General features: G+C 46.4%; 5 protein-coding genes across 5 annotated transcripts; 2 read left to right on the top strand and 3 right to left on the bottom strand.

Annotated features, from left to right (window-relative positions):
* Positions 1-807: 807 nt before the first annotated feature.
* On the bottom strand, positions 808-2,745 carry F5Y00DRAFT_270190 (choline dehydrogenase; the record flags this gene model as incomplete). Its single annotated transcript, XM_048012582.1, has 3 exons — positions 2,346-2,745; positions 2,121-2,266; positions 808-2,090 (listed from the first exon to the last, which is right to left on the bottom strand). Exons 1-3 carry the CDS (start codon positions 2,642-2,644, stop codon positions 808-810), a joined length of 1,728 nt encoding a protein of 575 aa, XP_047864386.1. The 5' UTR covers positions 2,645-2,745.
* An 862-nt stretch (positions 2,746-3,607) lies between these two features.
* On the top strand, positions 3,608-5,110 carry F5Y00DRAFT_270189 (putative flavin-binding monooxygenase; the record flags this gene model as incomplete). The annotated part of the gene is made up of 2 exons (XM_048012581.1): positions 3,608-4,103; positions 4,152-5,110. The coding sequence occupies 2 exons, from the start codon at positions 3,608-3,610 to the stop codon at positions 5,108-5,110; spliced, it is 1,455 nt and encodes a 484-aa protein (XP_047864385.1).
* Positions 5,111-5,335: 225 nt separating this feature from the next.
* Positions 5,336-7,161, bottom strand: F5Y00DRAFT_253404 (cytochrome P450; the record flags this gene model as incomplete). The annotated part of the gene is made up of 5 exons (XM_048010047.1): positions 5,336-5,991; positions 6,062-6,685; positions 6,745-6,804; positions 6,882-7,032; positions 7,099-7,161. The coding sequence occupies 5 exons, from the start codon at positions 7,159-7,161 to the stop codon at positions 5,336-5,338; spliced, it is 1,554 nt and encodes a 517-aa protein (XP_047864384.1).
* Positions 7,162-8,670: 1,509 nt separating this feature from the next.
* F5Y00DRAFT_262548 (uncharacterized protein) lies at positions 8,671-10,051 on the bottom strand (the record flags this gene model as incomplete). The annotated part of the gene is made up of 5 exons (XM_048011397.1): positions 8,671-9,052; positions 9,123-9,508; positions 9,569-9,676; positions 9,735-9,754; positions 9,823-10,051. The coding sequence occupies 5 exons, from the start codon at positions 10,049-10,051 to the stop codon at positions 8,671-8,673; spliced, it is 1,125 nt and encodes a 374-aa protein (XP_047864383.1).
* Positions 10,052-11,014: 963 nt separating this feature from the next.
* Positions 11,015-19,730, top strand: F5Y00DRAFT_270187 (uncharacterized protein; the record flags this gene model as incomplete). The annotated part of the gene is made up of 14 exons (XM_048012580.1): positions 11,015-11,185; positions 11,251-11,341; positions 11,397-11,450; positions 11,506-11,774; positions 11,845-12,187; positions 12,241-12,331; positions 12,394-12,550; positions 12,603-13,353; positions 13,408-13,558; positions 13,614-14,595; positions 14,698-17,962; positions 18,073-18,356; positions 18,410-18,730; positions 18,793-19,730. 14 exons carry the CDS (start codon positions 11,015-11,017, stop codon positions 19,630-19,632), a joined length of 7,770 nt encoding a protein of 2,589 aa, XP_047864382.1. The 3' UTR covers positions 19,633-19,730.
* Between the last annotated feature and the right edge of the window lie 33 nt (positions 19,731-19,763).

Genomic DNA, 19,763 nt, shown 5'->3' with positions numbered 1-19,763 from the left:
CGCGGTCCGCGATCTCTAGGAAGAGGAAGAGAACGTAGCAGTCGTCGACTTCACTGTTGGTGATGCTGTACTCGACATCGGGAGACTTGAGGATAGCCAGCCCGGCTTCGATGTCCGATTCGATTAGATACACCTTGGCGCCTGCCAATGCGTTCTTGTACGTGCAGATTGCCGGGAAGAAGATCTCGTTGTTGGTTTCGTTATAGCTGGCTTGAACCACCAACACTGCGGCAGCCTTCATCGACGGAACGGCCTCGACACCAATAGCTCCCTCGCACCTCGTGCAGCCGTTGAAAGTAGTGATGGCAAGTTTCAGACCAACTAGCACGCCATACTGAGCGACGAGCTCGACAGACCCTTCAGCCTCGAATGTAGGCTTGAATTGAGACTCAAAGTTGGTCGATGAAGAGCTTCCCTTCTTGCAGCCGTAACGATACTTTGCGCTGGCAAGACTAATATCAGCCCGTGCGAGGGCGGTACCGGTCTGATATTAATAATTTTTTACAATATATAGGAAGTACCTAGGTTAGGTACCTAAGGTTTGATATACGCTTGACACTTTACCAAGTTGATAGGTAAAGGGAATCATGGCTCATACCGCTATAATATATCAAGACCTCATCCACTCTGCATATTGCCTGCATGGAGAACAAATTTTAGAAAGTATATCAAGTATGTTTCATTCAATTAAACTGCAAGGGGTGACTTTACTCTAAGCCAAAACCCTCGAGCCTTGGTCAATTATAATATCTTCGATTCTCCTCTAGGCACAATCAGCTTTAACCTTGGCAACCGTTAGAAGAGTTTTCAACCCTCGTTTTGAATCTCTTCGGCAATCTTCTCGGCCAGTGCATATACCATACTCTGCGGATGGCCTGGGGGTAATAGGGCAAAAGCGCTTGAGTCGACGACACGCAGTCTCTCTACACCGAAAACCCTAGCATGCGGGTCTACCACAGCAGTGGGGTCTCCGGCGCGCCCCATGCGACAAGTCCCAGAGGCATGGTAGATAGTGGTCATAGTATTACGGATCGTGTGCAGAATCTCTTCGTCGGCCTTCACAGTGTCAAGACCGGGGAAGAATTCCTTTTCCGGGTCTGAGTCCAGGAGGATATCTCGCATGGCTGATGACGAGAAAAGCTCCCGCGCCCGCTTATACCCAGCCACTGCTAGCTGGGCGTCAATGGGGTCCGATAGCCAGTTTGGATCCACGACCGGGAGATCTGCCGTATCGTCAGAGGTAATAGTGACACTACCGCGTGATAACGGCGCGCATGGAGAAACTAGAATGCTGGCGTAATTATGGCCATCATTGGGTAAGTTGAACAATGGAGATGAGAGATCACCCGAATACGAATCCATTGATATGTATTCCATATCAGGCCATGAATGAGGTAACTGGGAGAGCTTAGCGGAAGCTTCTTCGGATATCAGATGCCTGGGTATTTTCTCAAAGGCCACGTATTCAATACCCGGGTTTGCCAAAGGACCCCTTGCGTTTTTAACGTAGTCGAATAGCAACGGGACAATTTGGGCAGGGTTGGCTACGACCGTTGATATAGTTTGGACTTTAACGCGGTGGCACGGCCCGTACATTATGTGATCTGTCAAATTCTGTCCGACTCCGGGCCTGTCCACAATAACCGGAATACCTAACCTTTTGAGAGTGTCTGCTGGACCAATCCCGGAAACCATGAGGAGCTGTGGTGATTGGAAAGCGCCGGCAGACAAAATAACTTCACGTCGAGCCGTTAATACTAGGCCGGAACTAATCTGAACACCGGTGGCCTGTTTGTTTCCATTAATACAGACCCGCTTAGCGAGCGTCTCACGGAATACTTTGAGATTCGGTCGAGCCTGACAAAGGTCCAGGAATGAGGTCTGGGCAGAGCTTCTGGTTGCTGTGGTAGGATCGATAGTAAACGTACAGAATTGGGAGCCTAATAGACTACCACTATTAAAATCTCCGATGGTTGGGATTCCAATCTGACTGAAGGCTCGCCCAAGACATTGAGAGAATGGTCGGACGTTATTGCCGTATGACACGTGTAGCGGGCCGCTCTCTGACGAGAAGGCATCGTTTCCAGGTCCTGGCATGACTTCCACACCGGAAAAAACACTAGGATCCGCTGGGGTAAACTTGCAACTCTTCCGAAAGTAAGGCAGCATGTTTTCAAACGCGTATGTGGAATCCCCGACTAGCTCCGCCCATTGATCAAGAGAGCCTTTGTCAGGGCGTAGGTACATCATAGCATTTCTCCCAGAACTTGTCAGTGGCATCTCAGCGTTAGCAGGACGTCAATTTCTACTTTACAAAATCATATGACATTGAAGCTATCACGCACCTTCCACCAAGACACTTTCCCCGCGTATAGTGCAACTCCCTGTTACCGGCACCCTTTTGTGAAGTGGTAATAAAACCCCAGTCTACGCCCGGGTTCATGTCGGTGGGTGATGAGCCCGTGAACCCACCAGTACACATAGGGACGGTTGAGAAAATTGGATGGTTTATTTGGTAATAGGTCCCCGCCTCCACGACAGCGACGGCTATCTTAGGATTCTCTGAGAGTCTGGCCGCTAGCGTCAAGCCAGCTGTTCCACCGCCAACAATGACATAGTCGTAGATAGCATCCATTGCGCACATAAATCTAGTACAACAAATCTAGTACAACAGAAGCGGTCAACATAGATAACACAGTAATAGCAAAATCATGGCGTGGGTGATCATGATTAGGGGAGGGAATCTAACCGCTAGATTGTTGCTGATACAGAAGAGCAAGTCAAGTTGTAGAGCACTAAATACCAACACCTATTAACCCAAGTGTAGTTAGTACCAATAAAGTGATCAATTGCTATATATTTCTGCCATCACAATCCATGTGCACAATTCCGGGAATTAGTCAAGTCTACATCATATACCTAGTCTGTCCATATCCGGACAATATTTGCGAGATGCATTGGAGGTGACGGCAAAGGTGACGTCCAAAACTCGTATCCAATAAATGATAATGAAGTCCTGTGAATCGCCGTGTAACGGAAGGGAAGTGAATAATACTCGGTCAATCTAATATCGGTGACCACCTCCCAGGTAGCCTTCTCCTAGAACTTGACGTTCCATAATCGCCAACTCTAGACGACCAGCCCCACTAGCATAAAGAGAGACGAGCGTACCATTGGTTTGCTTCAATGTAGGATCAATTGCTACATTGTAGAGTGACTGATGCCTATAACTTTATAGATACCCCGGGCGTGTAGACTTGGCCATGTAAGATGGTGTGGTCAAGAGAGGGGCGGAGTGGAGGAGCTTTTCATCAACACTCCGTCAGTTGGTAGCACAGCATCTTGGCACTTCATCTCAGAGAAGTTGAGACAGTAGGAGGGATGAGTATTATGTTGGAAAGGAATGGGTAATATCTCAATGAAGAAATGGGGTAATATCTCAATGAAGAAATGGTAGTTAATGCAAAGGAGATAATGAAAACTATATGGGCGACGTATTAGCACTATTTGTCGATTGCCTTGGTGTTCACCATATTCGTTACAATTCTACGTATTAGTTTACCTACTCACCTCGAGGTACCTAGGTATTGTCACTTATACGTTCCCAATGGCTACAGCTTCGGGTGACTCCAATCAAACATTCGACGTCATCATTGTTGGTGCAGGTATCTCTGGAATCAACTGTGCCTATAGACTACAAACAGAATGTCCTGGCACTAAATTCATAGTTCTCGAGAGCCGTGATCAAATCGGCGGCACCTGGGACCAATTCAGGTTTCCTGGAGTTCGATCTGATTCAGATCTTTACTCATACGGATTCGCATGGCACGATTGGCCATTTGAGCAATTCTATGGTGATGGGCCACAGATATTAGAATATATGCACGATGCTATATCAGCCCACAAACTCGAAAAATACATTAAAAGACGTCATTTGGTCTTGTCTTCATCATGGCAGTCGTCAAATAGCCGTTGGGAGCTGACTGTTGACCACGGCGGTCGATTGATACGTTTCATAGCACGGTTCATCGTCCTTGGTACGGGTCATATCGACCACAACAGCCTACCTTCTGTCGAAATTCCCGGGATTGATAACTTTGGCGGTAAGAATCGCCTTTATGGCCCTAAGTCCAGCATCTAACTATTTGAAGGGAGAGTTATCAGCCCCCAGTTTTGGCCTCGCGATTACGACTACGAAGGCGAGAGAGTCGCCGTCATAGGTAGCGGAGCCACTGCCGTGACTATGCTTCCACACCTTGCGAAAAAGGCCATGCAAATCTCACTCATTCAGCGTAGCCCAACATATGTAGTTGTCGCGGCGGGTTCAGGATGGCTACAGAAATTCTTACCCCTAAAGTGGGTCGCCCGGTCGAGAAGATTTCTCAACACGATTTCCCTTCATATAGCAGCCTTATTTTGTGCCTTCTTCCCTAACATGTCCAAGAAGATGCTTCTGAAAGAGACAGCCAAACGACTACCAGAATGGATCGATCCAAGTTTCGACTTTGAGCCGCGGTATAACCCTGGAGAGCAGCGTTTATGTCTTGATCCCGATGGAAAGTTCTACTCTGCTTTACATCTTGAAAACGTACGGGTAATGACTGGTAACATTAAAAATGTCGTCAAAGGAGGTATTTTGATGCAAGATGGTCAATCTGTGGATGTTGATGTTATCGTCATGGCGACAGGGTTCCGTATGAGGCTTGGGGGAGGGATCCAGATTAAGGTCAATGGCAATTCAATGTCGTGGAGCAAAAGGCTGGTCTGGAATGGCGCGATGCTCGATGGAGTCCCGAATATGATATTTATGCTAGGATATCCAAACAATGCATGGACGCTGAGGGCTGATGACACTGCTTTCATCCTAGTGCGGCTGCTAAGTCACATGGATCGTCAAGGAGCCAAAGTCGCGGTACCATTAGCCCCGGAAAGTGAAGGTTTGCAGACACAAGTGGTGTGGAAATCCAGCGCCACGTATGTTCTTGCTGCTCAGGACGAACTGCCTGTGTGCGGGATGACGGGACCCTGGAAACCGAGAGTTAGTCCACCTATTGATAGGCTGCGAGCTAGGTGGGGAGACATTACCAGCGGCTTACATTTAGATGGATAATACTTTGTATATACCTACCTCTGGGTACCTATCTCCTCTGTCAGGTCGCGTTAAACTATTATTCTACTTGCTAAAAGCGTCTGGCAAGATTGAGCTTCAAAGGTGATACTACCATGTAAGTACCTAATCTAAGCTACCTAGGTAGGTAAACATATAATTCATACCAGTGTACTATAGCAGAGTATATAGAGTATATCAACGGACCCAGACAACTCATTCTTATGATCAATGAACTCTTGAGTGGAAGATCAAGCTGGGCCCATCATGAGTTGAAGAAACAACATCATAAACCTGAAATTCGCTCTCCCGGTGTCTGCCATAGGTGGCCTTTCTACTTCCAGCTCCAAGCTCACCAATCTTACCCGGGGCCTTTTCGAAATCGAAGTGCCACAACGTTTTTGCGATTGTCACGCTGGCTTCTAAATAGGCCATTGCCTTGCCTGCACAGATGCGAGACCCTGCCGAGAACGGAATAAATGCATCATACATTATTTTCATTTTCCCGTCGGATTCTTCGGATAGCCATCTTTCCGGTTTGTAGACGAAGGGCTCAGGGAAATACTTCTCGTTGTGGAGGATAGAGTAAACGTTCACTCCAACAATGGTTCCACGAGGTATGACATGGCCATCCACAATGAATGGCGCGTCATCTGTGTCTACTTGCTCTCGCCACGGGGTGCCTGGGGCCGCCGGTGACATACGCAGGGCCTCATCGATGCAAGCTCGTAGGTACTGGCAGTTAGCTAACTTTTGACCGCTGCGAATTTCACTACTGGAATCGAATGAGGTTCGAATCTCATGGGCTAGCTTGTTATAACAGTCCGAGTTGCGAGATAGGTAGAAGAAGAGAGCCGCGATGAGAGAAGAAGTTGTGTCTCCACCTAAACGGTATTAATTGAATCGATTAGCTATCAGGGTATTTTTGGGTAAGGGTCATAAGGGGTAACTAACCCGCCGCAAATATGAATATGGCCTCTGCCCACAACTCGCTTGTTTGAATATTTTCTGACCCTCCTGTGTTGATTTGGTCTGCGACCATGGAATATAAATCCAACTTGGCATCCTGATTCTCGGCCATGCGAGAACCGATTAACTTCTTTAACATGGCTCTGTATGGCTCCCTCTTTTCACGTATGCCCCCAACAAATTGTAGAGCTTCGGTTATCTGGAGTTGTGTCAAGAGGGGACACTGTAGCTTCATGTTCTGGAAATAGTTCCCAGCCACGACACCCTCTGAAATGAATCGGTATTCCTCTTTCTCTTGGGTCCGCAAGGGGAAACCAAATGATAATAGGGTTATAATATCCAATGTCAAGTACCTCAACATGGGCGACATGTTGACAGGCTTAGTGCCGGCAGAGGATTGAGATAGCTGCTGGATAAAAATGTCGATTTGCTCAAGAATGATAGGTTCAAATAGTCGCATACCTCGCTCATTGAGAGCCTGGCCGATCAATCGACGCTTTACACGATGTTGCCGCTTATCAATCACGGTAAAGACGCTGTGTACATTGGGAGCTTGCATGATGTTCAAGTACAGGCTAGCTTTGGAAGCCTTTTCATTGTGATAGATATCTTGAGAGAACATTAAACAATCTTTCATCGAGAACTCGGCAGCATCTGCACATACATACCTTGCAATGCTTCGATGGTGTTAAACACCAACTTATTCGGGCCATGCCTTATAACAGGACCTATAGTACAGTCGCATAGGTAAGTCTAAAGTTCTCATCATTCGTTAAACTTCGGATGTATCATAGCTCTAGCTTACCATATGATTGATGATTTCGCCAGGTGGCTATATGTTCACTCATCAATACCGCATGATAAAGGTTGTATAAATCGGACAGCTTAGCAGAAATGGGGCCAGGGTAAGCGCTCAAGGGATGTAGTGTCAGTCGGTAACTGACGAAAATAACAAACTACGATACGTTAGTAACAGCAAGAGGATACACATCGGAGTTTAATCCGCTTTGGAAAGTGCGTACGCATAGAGCAAGGGTATAGCAGATATAGGTGAGAACGAGTATGGCATTATCTTGGAAAGCCATCTTGGTGAGAGACAGCGATAAACGCCGCCGCTATAGAAGATGAATCTGGAAACAAATGTGGGATAAACATCGAGAATTGAAAGACTACCTCCTAAGGCAACATCAAAAGGTCAACTGTGATTATGTCCTAAGCTACAGAGGTACATAATGAATATCCTGTCCACATTGTGTAACACCTTTCACATATGACTTCAGCTAAGTCCAGGTAAATATTGCACGCGCGTTGCCAAGCCTCCTCCAAAACATACAGGTGATAAGGCGCAGCATATCTACCTAGGTACCTATGTTATATATAATACCTATGATTTAAGGCTACCTATTAGATGAGTAAAAAAAAGCGATTGAAACCCCTTTTAGTTCTCGCCACGTCAAATATCATATGCTGCGGGATACAACGCTGGGATGATCCTCAAGTTCCTCCACTAAGGTTCTTGCCGAGATTCAAGTCCTTCATAAAAAAGGCACCTCGATAGATCAACCCCTCCCGTCGTACGAAATTCGATAAATTAGGAACCAACAGTACTGCATGTTGGTAGCTTTTTATTCTTCGTTTCACTACCTTAGGTAGACAGGGTAACTGCTCCTGGGATTAACTTAAGAAGATCACTTGCCGTATCTTATAAGGCTGTGTTACCGGTGTAAGTTGTATTATTGCCACGGTTGCTGCAAGAGTTGTGAGGCTACAGCTATTAATTCCTCCGAAGTCTCCAACTGTTAACAATAAGATTGAAGTCTATTAATCCAACGTGAGATCCCCCACGCTTCTAGTAGTACAAGGCCTAGGCCTTGTTGGTTAAGAGTATTCTGAATAAATTAAAACACCCCCTTCCCAGTCTTATCTGACAAAAGTTGGTCTGTAGGACCTCAAAGCCTTGTTAGCATTGCATCGGCCTGTGTGACCATGCAATACAAGCAGAGTTAAGTGGTATAACACCAACAAGTTGATGCAAATGCCGCCTTTTAAGGTTGCCAAGAAGTCATCCTAAGACGGGAGGATGTCGGCACTTTGGGGTCAAAAGCCTTATCTTTCGTAAGAATTGAGGCTCTGTCAGTCACGTACCTCCTAAGCTCTTCCAATGCGATCCTCACCTCGTATCTTACAACCTGATAGAGCACCGGCGTACTACACTAAAGGGGAGGGGTTGTTGGAAGATGGATAGCACATGGACCAATATATTAAACCATGTCAGGTAAGGAGGAAGAACAATAGTATAGGACAACTAGGATGGCTACACGGCTTTCTAAGAATGGGTTTAAGAAACCTACATGGGACAGCCACGAAGCAAAATACTATGAACAATGGATTTCAACTTTTAATAGACTATAGGAGAGTAAACCCCTGAGGTTTATCTAGGTAATAGAAGACCTACCAATGAAACCCTGAAGAGAATGTACCTAATAGCCTGCTTAACCTAGATACTTATGTGCGTCACCCTTTCGCATTACCTAACTTATTACTCCCATGTTACTCAAGGCGGATATCCACCAACCGTCCTCGCATGCAGACAATCAGACTTGCGTGACCACAGTAGAGGCATCTTTTGAAGTGGGGCGTGGCGCTAAGGGAATCCCGTTGTCGTCAAGTATCAGATACTCCTCACTAGGCTTCACACCTTGAGGAGTTTGTGACCATCTGTGTCCTGGGTCCCGATTCGACCCAGTCTGCTTCTTACTGACCAATCCTATCAAGGAAATAAGCGAGGAGACCAGCTTTAATAATAGATTTTCACCGTTGAAGACCTTGACTGAGTATGGTAGCCCAAAGACGATGAACCCGCAGGTCATTTCAGCAACAGCAGCAAGTGTCATAGAGCTCACAGTATATACTTTGTCATCAGATCTAACATATTTGACTGTTTGGGCAAGTCGGATAGTGGCAGCGACGCACCCGCTATGATCCCACTCGTTAGTGATGTATTTATAGTGAAATTCACCACACGTAGGTTCAGATGTTTACTTACAGAAGACCGAGCATGAATATAACAGAAAGGCCTATCTTCCTTCTCCGTGGCATATTCAGTCGCCAGATGGTTGCTTGGGGAAGGATAAAGATGGCGAAATCTGAGATGACGTTAATAGAAGATGCCGCCAGGAGGCCGTACGTCCAATCGTAACACGTGCCGGGGACGGTTAAATCCCATATCCTTTTGAAAGGTATGCAGTGAAAATTCTCCATGATCCGGTTGGACAAGTACCACAGCGTGTTGAGGCTCAACACCAAAACGCTTGCCCACCAGAACGGTGTCCGTGAGCCCCGAGGAACAAAGATGCCCATCCAATCAACTAGAATAGCAGCTTTTAGGCCAAGAACCGCAATTCCGTAAAGATTGGTTCCAACATGTATTATCTTTTCACTGTTATTAATACCCCCTTATCAAAATGAACGGACACCCTGGTCCAGACTTACGTAAGAAACCGTGAAGGCATCACGCATGCGAACATCCCATTGATGGACAAAGAAGCCGCTGGTATTCATAAACCAATAGTTGATATAGATGTATCCGACATAGCAGCCCTGCTCAGTAGATGAGTAATTGTCTAAACTCGAAGTATGGAGACAATAATGGACGTACAAATCCAATGACAGCCAGGTCTATACATTATTAGCGATCATGCTCAGTTTATGGAACAAGCTGAATGAATAATAGAACAAGGTCTTACAGTCTGCGACCTGCAAACTCTTGGACTGGAATATTCGGGAGTATGCGCGGATCGAAAGCGCAAAAACAGTCAAGATCAGACAAATAGCCAAAAGAGCGTGGGCACCAGCGTTATGCTGTGGAGGGTTATCGAGATTGGGTACTACACCCGGAGGCGGTGCGAGGGCAGGGCCATTGAGGAGCTTCTCCTGTTGTTCTTTCGACAGCGACTGGAAGTTTTCCAAGGACATAATTTCGATTAACAAACAAGTGCGTTCTTCAGGGTGATCGAAAAATTTAGAGTCCAAGAAATTTCAAACGAGGAAACCAATAAATATTAAACTTCTATGTACCTAATATTTGTGAGGCTGTGGAAGAATGACGGATAGGAATAATACATGACCCCAAGGATGCGCTGAGGGCCCGCACACCTACCATTTTCGAGAAACGGACCCCCGAAAGAAACCTTCGACCTACCAATGAGCTGGATCTTACAATAAGTATAATTTTAGGATGCTACCTGCAGGTGGTGGGTGGTAGTGAACTAATCCAACGGTACGGAGCGCAGATGTACCTTAGTCCTAGAATTAAAAAACAGTTTAAGAAAATATTGATAAAATAATTTCCTTGTTAACGAGGTAGGTATGGATGTCTGACCTATGGCAACTTTGAAACTATACAACCTCTAGGAATCTGTCCTATATTGTATTTATATATATTTATTAATATCATTATTCTCTCAAGTCGCTTTCCCCTTTAGTATAAGTCTGAATACATTATTTAGTCGTCGAACAGCGACACATGAAGGTCACTCACCTGGGTGGCACCTACAATAGCCCATTTCGAGATATCTTAGTTTTAATATTCATTATATAAAATGCTATAGTTAGTGGTTGTATTGGTACCTAGCTAGGTACCCGTTGGCGTAATCATTGCGTTTTTCACTTTCGCGTGGAACTTCGTTGGAACCCGTGGCCTTTGAAGATGCACCTACTATAAACACCTTGTACGTCTATATAACCCAAGTTTCTTCCGTACAGAAGCTAGGCTAAGGCGTTATCATTCGCAAGCTCCGCCGTGTCTTGTTCCCGGACCATATTTATCTCTCTCGTCTGTTCTTAATTCGTCGGTCTGTCGGATGCCAATGCGCTTTTTACTTTTATCTCTGAATCACTAAACTACTATATTCGGTCTGCCCTGCACTTTGTTTCATCATGGATGACATTGCTATTGTCGGATATTCATTCAAGTTTCCCCAAGATGCTAAGGAACAGTCCAGTTTCTGGGAGGTCCTTCAGAATCGAAAGAACCTGATGACTGAATGGCCTAAGGAACGCCTAAATGTTGACTCGTTCTACGGGGAGAGGTCCAATACATCAAGCACTGTAGGTATAAATATAAATATCTACCTATTTTAATAAATTGTAAGCTAACTTTATCATTTACACAGATGAATTGCCGTGGTGCGCATTTCATCGATGAAGACCCATCGGTCTTTGATGCCCCTTTTTTCTCCATTACGGCCAAGGAAGCTGCTGCTAGTAAGTATTCCAGTAAGGTACTGTCTTTGGTCAATAACTGATGCGGTCCTCCCAGTGGATCCACAGCAGAGATGGGCGCTGGAAACATCTTACCGTGCGTTTGAAAATGGTACGTGGAATATAGACCGTCCCAGACTGGAGTAAGCTAAATAAATTGATCATAGCTGGGATTCCCGCAGAGAACCTCAAGGGCTCTAATACAGCAGTATTCGGAGCTTCATTCTGGAGTGACTACTTAGGATTATATTCTAAAGATATCGATAATCTTCCTAGTATGGGGGTCACCGGAATTGCTTCTTCCATGATTCCAAACCGGCTGAGTTGGTATTTTGACTTGCGTGGCCCCAGCGTTCATATTGATACTGCTTGTTCAAGTAGTATGGTTGCTGTGGATCTTGCATGTCAAGCAATTTCTAATGGTTCTGCTACAGCCGTAAGTATCTGATGCATCTCTATTAATAGACTATCCCCTCCGACTAATATTTTGTATTTATGCTTACTAGGCGCTGGTGGTTGGAACAAACCTACTTCTTGGTCCGGAATGCTCAATACTACTTTCGAATATGCACTTCCTATCTCCGGAAAGTCTATGCTACAGTTTTGACGCTCGCGCAAATGGGTACGCGAGGGGAGAGGGTATTGCTGCAATAGTACTTAAACCGGTTGCTGGTGCCGTTCGCGACGGCGATATGATTCGAGCTGTCATTCGTTCAATTGGTTCTAACCAAGACGGGAAGACACCTAGCCTTACGCAACCGAGTTTGCAAGCTCAGGAATCTTTGATTCGCAGCGTGTATGAGAAAAAGGGGCTTAGTCTCGGTGCTACCCGTTACTTCGAAGCACATGGTGAGTTGAGAGGAATAGCTAACCCATTCATCTGCTAACGTATAACAACCTAGGAACCGGAACTCCCGTAGGGGATCCCATCGAGATGAAAGCCATCGGGCAAGCTTTCCGAGATTATCGTTCTAATGAGGAGCCACTTTATGTGTACATTACTATTCTCAAATATCAAGTAATTTTCCAGGAACCAATGCTGACGACCTACCCAGTGGTTCCGTCAAATCCAACATCGGGCACCTGGAAGGATGCAGTGCCTTGGCTGGGATTATAAAAGCTATCGCCATGCTTGAAAAGGGTGTTATTCCGCCCAACGCTCTATTTGAAAATGCGAATCCCAACATTGATCTCCAATGGCTCAAATGCGTGGTGAGCGGATCTGGTTATTTAGTATTCTCGAAATATAACTAATTTTCTCTAGGTTCCTACTCAATCCATTCCTTGGCCATCCCAAGGCCTACGGCGAATTTCTGTGAATTCTTTTGGTATTGGTGGAACAAACTCGCACCTAGTCATGGATGATGCATTCCATTATATAACGGAACGTGGCCTAAACGCCAACCACGCCACTATTCCCTCAAGGACACGATTCGTAGGAAATCCACCCACATTCACCGAATATCCCACGAGCAGTGTACATTCTAGTGTGGCTTCGGATATGGCTCGGCGATTTTCTCCTATGAACTTTGAGAAAACTCTTGGATCCTCAGATGAGGCAGAGGTAGTTAGTGTTAGCTCAGAGGCTAGTAGTATTGCACTGACGCCCCTGTCCTCCCAAAATCCCTCTTACCTTCGACTTCTTATATGGACTGCAGCTGATGAAGGGGCTCTTGAGCGTGTAGTTCTAGGTTATAACCATTTCTGTCAGTCGTTCTCACTCGCCCACGAGGACAATCTCGACCGGTTGGCGTATACATTGGCGAAACGACGCAACCTTATGCCATGGCGAAGCTACGCCGTGGTGGACAGTTCCAAAATGACAACCAAATTACGCACTTCTAAAGCAACTCGAGCGCCACTGTCTCCATCAGGCCTTGCTGTCGTCTTCACGGGTCAAGGCGCTCAATATGCCAATATGGGAGTAGACCTTATGCAATTTGATTGTTTCAGGGACATGTTACGGAGTATTGACCGTATATATCAATCTCTAGGATCACAGTGGTCACTTTTCAGTACGACATAATCTATTCTTCATACAAATTGTACTTTTCTAACACTTTTTCCAGGGGTGATTGCAGACGAAGACAAAATCAATCAACCGACATACAGCCAGCCTCTTTGCACTGCTCTTCAGATTGCCTTGGCTGAGCTCTTGAGAAGCCTTGGCATCGTTCCAAATGCTGTTGTTGGCCATTCATCAGGAGAAATTGCTGCTGCGTACGTCTCAATTTTATAAAAACCTATAAATGCCAATGAAAGCTTACATCTGTAGATACTTGGTCGGTGGACTTTCCTTGCGCTCAGCTTGCAAGGTCGCCTTGTACCGTGGTCAAGTTTCAGAAAAGCTGAAGGAAGCTCTTTCACGTCCTGGTGCCATGATGTCGGTAAACCTTACAGAAGATCAAGTTGTGGAATATTTAGGCGGTGCGGACTTGTTGGCCTCACGTCGCCCTATCCACGTCGCCTGTATCAATAGTCCATCCAATTTAACTCTGTCCGGTGACGAAGAGGCCATTGATAAACTAGGAGACCGTCTTACAAAATTGGGTATCTTTGCTCAAAAACTCAATACCGGCGTTCCATACCACTCTCCTACCATGCATTCGATTGCATCCGAATACCAGGACCTAATGGGAGATTTAGAACCACGTGCTCTGGAGGGCACAACCGCAATTAGGATGATTTCAAGCGTGACTGGGGATATTATTACATCATCGTCATTAACATCTCCGACCTACTGGGTTAAAAATTTGATATCTCCAGTTCGGTTTTCCGACGCCATCCAAACTCTTGCTCGGCCAATCCTGGGTAGAAGTGCGGGTATAGGAGATATTATCGAGGTTGGGCCCCATTGTGCCTTGCGACGCCCCATCAAAGATACCTTGGGCACGATTGACGCGGTGGCTGGTAATATCGAGTACTCTGCAGTTCTTATAAGGCAGAAAGCTCCATTACAAACACTCTTGGAAAGCCTTGGGAGTTTATTCTGTCGTGGCCACGCCGTTTCTATATCAGCCGCAAACCAACACGACCGAGTTGTTGCAGATCTGATTCCATTCCTCGTTGATTGCCCGGAATACCCGTTTGATCGTAGCAACACATACTGGGCCGAGTCTAGGCTTAGTAAGGATCTGAGACGTCGTGAGCCGACGCGGAATGATGTCCTCGGCCCTAGGTTCTATGATAACCCCTATCTTCTGAGGTGGAGAACGTTCCTAAGCATTGCTTCCATGCCGTGGATCAAAGATCATATGGTGAGTTGTGATACGCTCTCTTACCGTTCTGCCTTCCCAAATGTACTGTCCTACCCAACAGCAGTGCAACTTGTTCTTGATTGTGGGTCTAACTACGGGTAGGTTTCTGATACGATCATATTTCCCGGTATGGGAATGATCACAATGGCTCTCGAAGCAGTCAGGCAGGCGAGTCGAAAACAACATCAACATGAAATATTTGGTTATAATATCAAAGAAGCTCATTTCTTGAGCCCTATTCTTGTATCTGAAACTATACATCACAAGACCGAGACGATACTCCATCTTCGGCCGAGGAGGAAACCATACGAAAAACAGTCAACGTGGTTTGAAGTGGAGATATACGCACTTTCAGATGATAAATGGGATGAGTGCTTCAAAGCTTTGATTGGAGTGGAGTTTGTAAAACCAAATCACGAAGCTGTCGCTTTAAGACAGGGGCAACTCACGAAGTCGCATCTCACAGAACAATATGCCGCCGCTGAAGCGACTTGCACGAAGTCTATTGATACGCAGAAATTCTACAAATACTCAGCAGATCATGGCTTACAATATGGCAACTGGTTTCAACTACTTAAGGATATTCTATGGGATGGGGGGAGAATCGCCACAGCTAGGGTGGACATTTCCAGTCCATATCATACCACCGATCTTGTCCACCCCGTCCTATTAGATGCTGCATTGCAACTTCTTCAAGCACAACGCTCACAAGGCTTATCAAAGCCAGTCACCACGAGTGTGCCACATAGCATATCCGACGGATGGATTTCAGCTACGGGATGGCTACAACCGAATACATTCTCCGTACGGTATCTGACCAACGTTACTCCTAGTGCTAAAAGTAGAGACACTGAGTGTACTATAACTGGTCTATCTGAGGACGGACAAGTATTGTGTACCTTCCCGAAGGTGATATTACGGTCAACATCGAAGAGCGAGACTACCGACTTATCGAACAAGAGATTCGTGTGGGGTATTGATTGGAAGCCACATTTAAGTTTACTCGACCCATATCAGCTACACCATGCGTGCAATACTGGACAGCTTAAGGACGAGTCAGAGTGGTCAGAATATAACGTAAAACTTGAGTCCGTGCTTGGCCAAGTTCTACATACCACTTATAGCCAAATCGTCGGTGAAGGGCTCGTAATCCCCAGCCATATGAAACAATACGTTGCTTGGATAGAATACTACGTCAAGCACAAGCTGGGGGATATCTCTTACCCTACAACCGACGGCGTTAGCCTCAATGACCAACTTCAATACCTCGAGCAGCTATATCCATCTTGGGGTTACATGGTGAGAGTGGCACGCGACCTTCGGGATATCTTGACCGGGAGACAGGATCCTCTTCACATCGCATACAGTACAGGCTTAGCCGAAGCCCTCTATGTGGATGCATCTGATAAAATGTGTGATAACCGATTTAGTTCTATGCTCGAGCTGTTGTCACATGAGAAACCGGATTTGAAGATTCTCGAAGTGGGTGCTGGGACCGGCGGACTAACTAGACGAATCTTGTCTCTCTTCCGGGACCTTGAGAAGCGTACTGGTGCAAGTACCTTTTCTAAATACATGTATACCGACATCTCGCCAGCTCTTTTTGAAAGGGCTGCTGAGACTTTCTCAGACTTCAAAGATCGTATTGCATTCAAGACATTTGACCTGGAACGCGATCCTTGTCAGCAAGGCTTTGAGTCCGAAATGTACGACCTAATAATTGCAGGCAGCGTCTTACATGCTACAACAAACCTAGGAACCGCCACACAGAATATTCGAAGACTTCTTAGGCTGGGCGGTCACTTTCTCAATGTCGAAATAGTCGTTCCCGAAAAAACGGCCATGCACTTTGCGTTTGGCACTCTACCCGGATGGTTCTCGAAGAATGATGGTCTGAGAGATTCGAACCCAATTGTGGATGAGGCAACATGGGATCAGGTGCTTCAAGACTACGGGTTCACGAAGAACATCCTAACCATCAGGGACTTTACAACCGAGAATTGCCACCTTTTGAGCGCCATGTTATCCACAGCTACCGAGCAGCAAAAACCTGCAAAAAATCCCATCTCGAGTCTTCTTATAATCGTAAACGAACGATCGAAGCTCCAAGCTGCCCTTGCCCAGTCGTTTCTAGAAGGGCTCTGCGCGGATAATCAATATCAATGGAAGGTCGTTTCCATTAATGAGGTTCAACATGAACACCTCAGCGATGCCGATATTACTATCTGCCTGGTCGAATATGGCGGACCCCTCCTACATAGGGTGAGCGGCGATGAGTATGATTCGCTTAAACTAATTATCCGACACTGCCAAAGACTGCTGTGGGTTACATGCGCGGAAATCAATGATATGACTTATCCTTTTCATGGTGTTATGCAGGGTTGGCTCCGAAGTATGCGTTCCGAAAGCTTCGAAAAACATATTGTCACTCTCAATATCGAGGCAAATGAGCACGACACCGTTTCCCCTATAGCAAATATAACCAAGGTGTTCGAGGCGTCTTTTCTAAGGAATTCACCCGAACTTGAGTATATTGTGCGAGACGGACGACTCCTCAGCGGGCGTCTAACCCAGGAGCCGGAGCTCGACAGTTCTATATGCGACCTCATCTCCCCACAGTTGAAAAAGCAGCCGTTAGTGCTTGACGGAGATTGTCCTATGAGACTTGCTCTGGGCAGTATTGGCATGCTGGATACTATTCATTTTGTCGAAGATGTGGATTACTACCTAGAACTTGGCCCTGAAGATATCGAAATCGAGGCCAAGGCGTGGGGGCTTAGTTTTCGAGATTTGTTCGCGGCACTCGGGCGTCTGAATGAAAACGACTTGGGGGCCGATTACGCCGGGATCGTAACGAGGATTGGATCCGCATGCAAAACGGATCTTCGACCTGGTGATCGCGTTTGCGCGTTGTCCCTAGGCTGCATGCGTACTATTTGTCGGACCCATGAGAGTAATGTATTCAAGATACCTGAAGGCCTCACTTTCGAAGCTGTCACATCGCTGCTCTTACCCGGAATTACTGCCTACCAGTGTTTGGTCAATGTTGCTCGTCTACGAAAAGGCGAAAAAGTTCTCGTACACTCGGCTGCAGGTAGCACTGGCCAGGTTACGGTGAGTATTGCAAAATGGCTTGGTGCGGAGATATATGCTACTGTTGGGTATGATGATAAAAAGGAGCTGTTGGTCAAGAAGTTTGGACTAGACCCCGAGAACATCTTTTACAGCCGAGACACAAGTTTTGCCGAGAGTGTTATGCGCGCCACAAATGGCTATGGAGTTGACGTGGTGGTGAACTCGCTTTCCGGGGATGCCTTACAAGCATCGTTTGAATGTGTGGCTCCTTACGGCCGCTTTATCGAAATAGGTACTCATTGCGTACTTCGTCTCTCCTAATTACCTACCTGTCCTTAGGTTAGGTACCTACCTACCTAGGCACTTTACCATCGACGTATGCAGACTAACTAAGAGATATAGGCAAAGCCGACATCAATGCGAATTCCCCCCTATCCATGGCCGCCTTCAAGAGGAATGTGAGCTTCTGTGCGGTGGACATATATCACATGGGCCATTTCAGAAAGGAGTTGATTAGCGACCTCATGAAAAACGTCCTAGACCTAGTGGCTAAGGGTGCTATTAGTCTTCCAAGTCCCATCGAAACTTTCTCAGTATCGACTATCGAGGCCGCATTCCGCCACCTGCAAACTGGTAAGAGCATGGGACGTATTGTTATCACAGTGAATCATTCCGATACCGCCTTGGTGAGCTTTCCATTTTTAAGCCGGAAGACATACTTTCTGACATGAGAATTTAGAAGCGCGTCACTAAACGACGCAGGTGGTCTTTGGCCCAGGATGCCTCCTACCTTATAGCTGGTGGCCTTGGCGGCCTTGGCCGGGCAATATGTATATGGTTGGCAGACAAAGGGGCCAAGAACTTAATAATACCGTCGAGATCTGGGCCATCATCCAAGGCTGCTTCTGAGCTCATATCTGAGCTACAAGAACGTGGTGTGAAGGCTGTAGCACCTAAATGTGATGTTACATCATATCCCTCCTTAAAAGAATTGCTGGATGACTGCGCCGGTACGATGCCGCCCGTAAAAGGGTGTATAAACGCAGCAATGGTGCTTCAGGTATGATCAATGTGTCGTGTCCCGCATGCTAGATAAGCCCCCGAGCTAACAAGTTGGGACAGGATGCCGTGTTTGACAACATGACCTTGGAGCAGTGGCAGACCACTATTCGCTCCAAGATTCACAGCTCGTGGAATCTTCATCGTCAACTCCCCTCGCTCGACTTTTTCATCTTTTTGTCGTCTATGGCAGGCATCATTGGAAGTGTCGCCCAGTCCAATTACGCCGCGGGTTGCTCTTTTCAGGATTCCCTTGCCCTTCAACGGAGCACGCTGGGCGAGAGAGCCTTATCTCTGGATATCGGATGGATGAGGGCTATAGGAATCATCGCCGAAACAGAACGATACCAGCTAAATCGAAAAAATGCCGGAGACATAGGACAGGTAGAAACCGAGGAACTCTTAGCCGTTTTGGATCTGTATTGCGGCCCAGCAGATCCTGATTTACCACAGAAGGGCCAACTGCTGCTGGGCGTCATCGTGCCAACAGAACTCGTTGAAAAGGGGCAACCACTCCCAGCCATTCTCCAAAGGCCGCTATTCTCGGGTTTCGCGAGCACCGACAAAGGGGTTCAAAGTGAGAGAAGCCAAAAGGGGCCAGACCTAGGGTTTTTATTCCGACAAGCAGCGACCGCTGAGGCAAGGACAGCCGTAGTTGTCAAGTCACTATCGGCGAATCTGGCTCGAGCGATGAACGGTTCGCCTGAAGATATTGACCCGGCAAAGACTTTGTCTGACTATGGGGTCGACTCACTCATGGCGATCGAGCTACGAGAGTGGATAGGAGCGCAGTTTGGGGCTACGGTTGCCGTATTTGACATCATGGGAGGTATACCTATCTCTAATATAGGAGCGTTGGTGGTAGCGAGATCAACGGTAGCATACAACGCTGTAAACCACTAGAACGTAGGGAGGTTAAAATAGTCAGAGCTGTTTCAGAAGGAATTTGAATGAGATCAACGTCCGCTCAGACCACTTTGCGACCAAGGCGCAAGACTGACACGAAAAAAGACATAATTTCTTGGCGTATCCTT

Source organism: Daldinia vernicosa (genome assembly GCF_022497035.1).
Source record: "Daldinia vernicosa strain CBS 139.73 unplaced genomic scaffold F5Y00scaffold_26, whole genome shotgun sequence".
NCBI classification, from domain to species: Eukaryota; Fungi; Ascomycota; class Sordariomycetes; order Xylariales; family Hypoxylaceae; genus Daldinia; species Daldinia vernicosa.
This window is presented reverse-complemented; position numbering and strand designations above follow the sequence as displayed.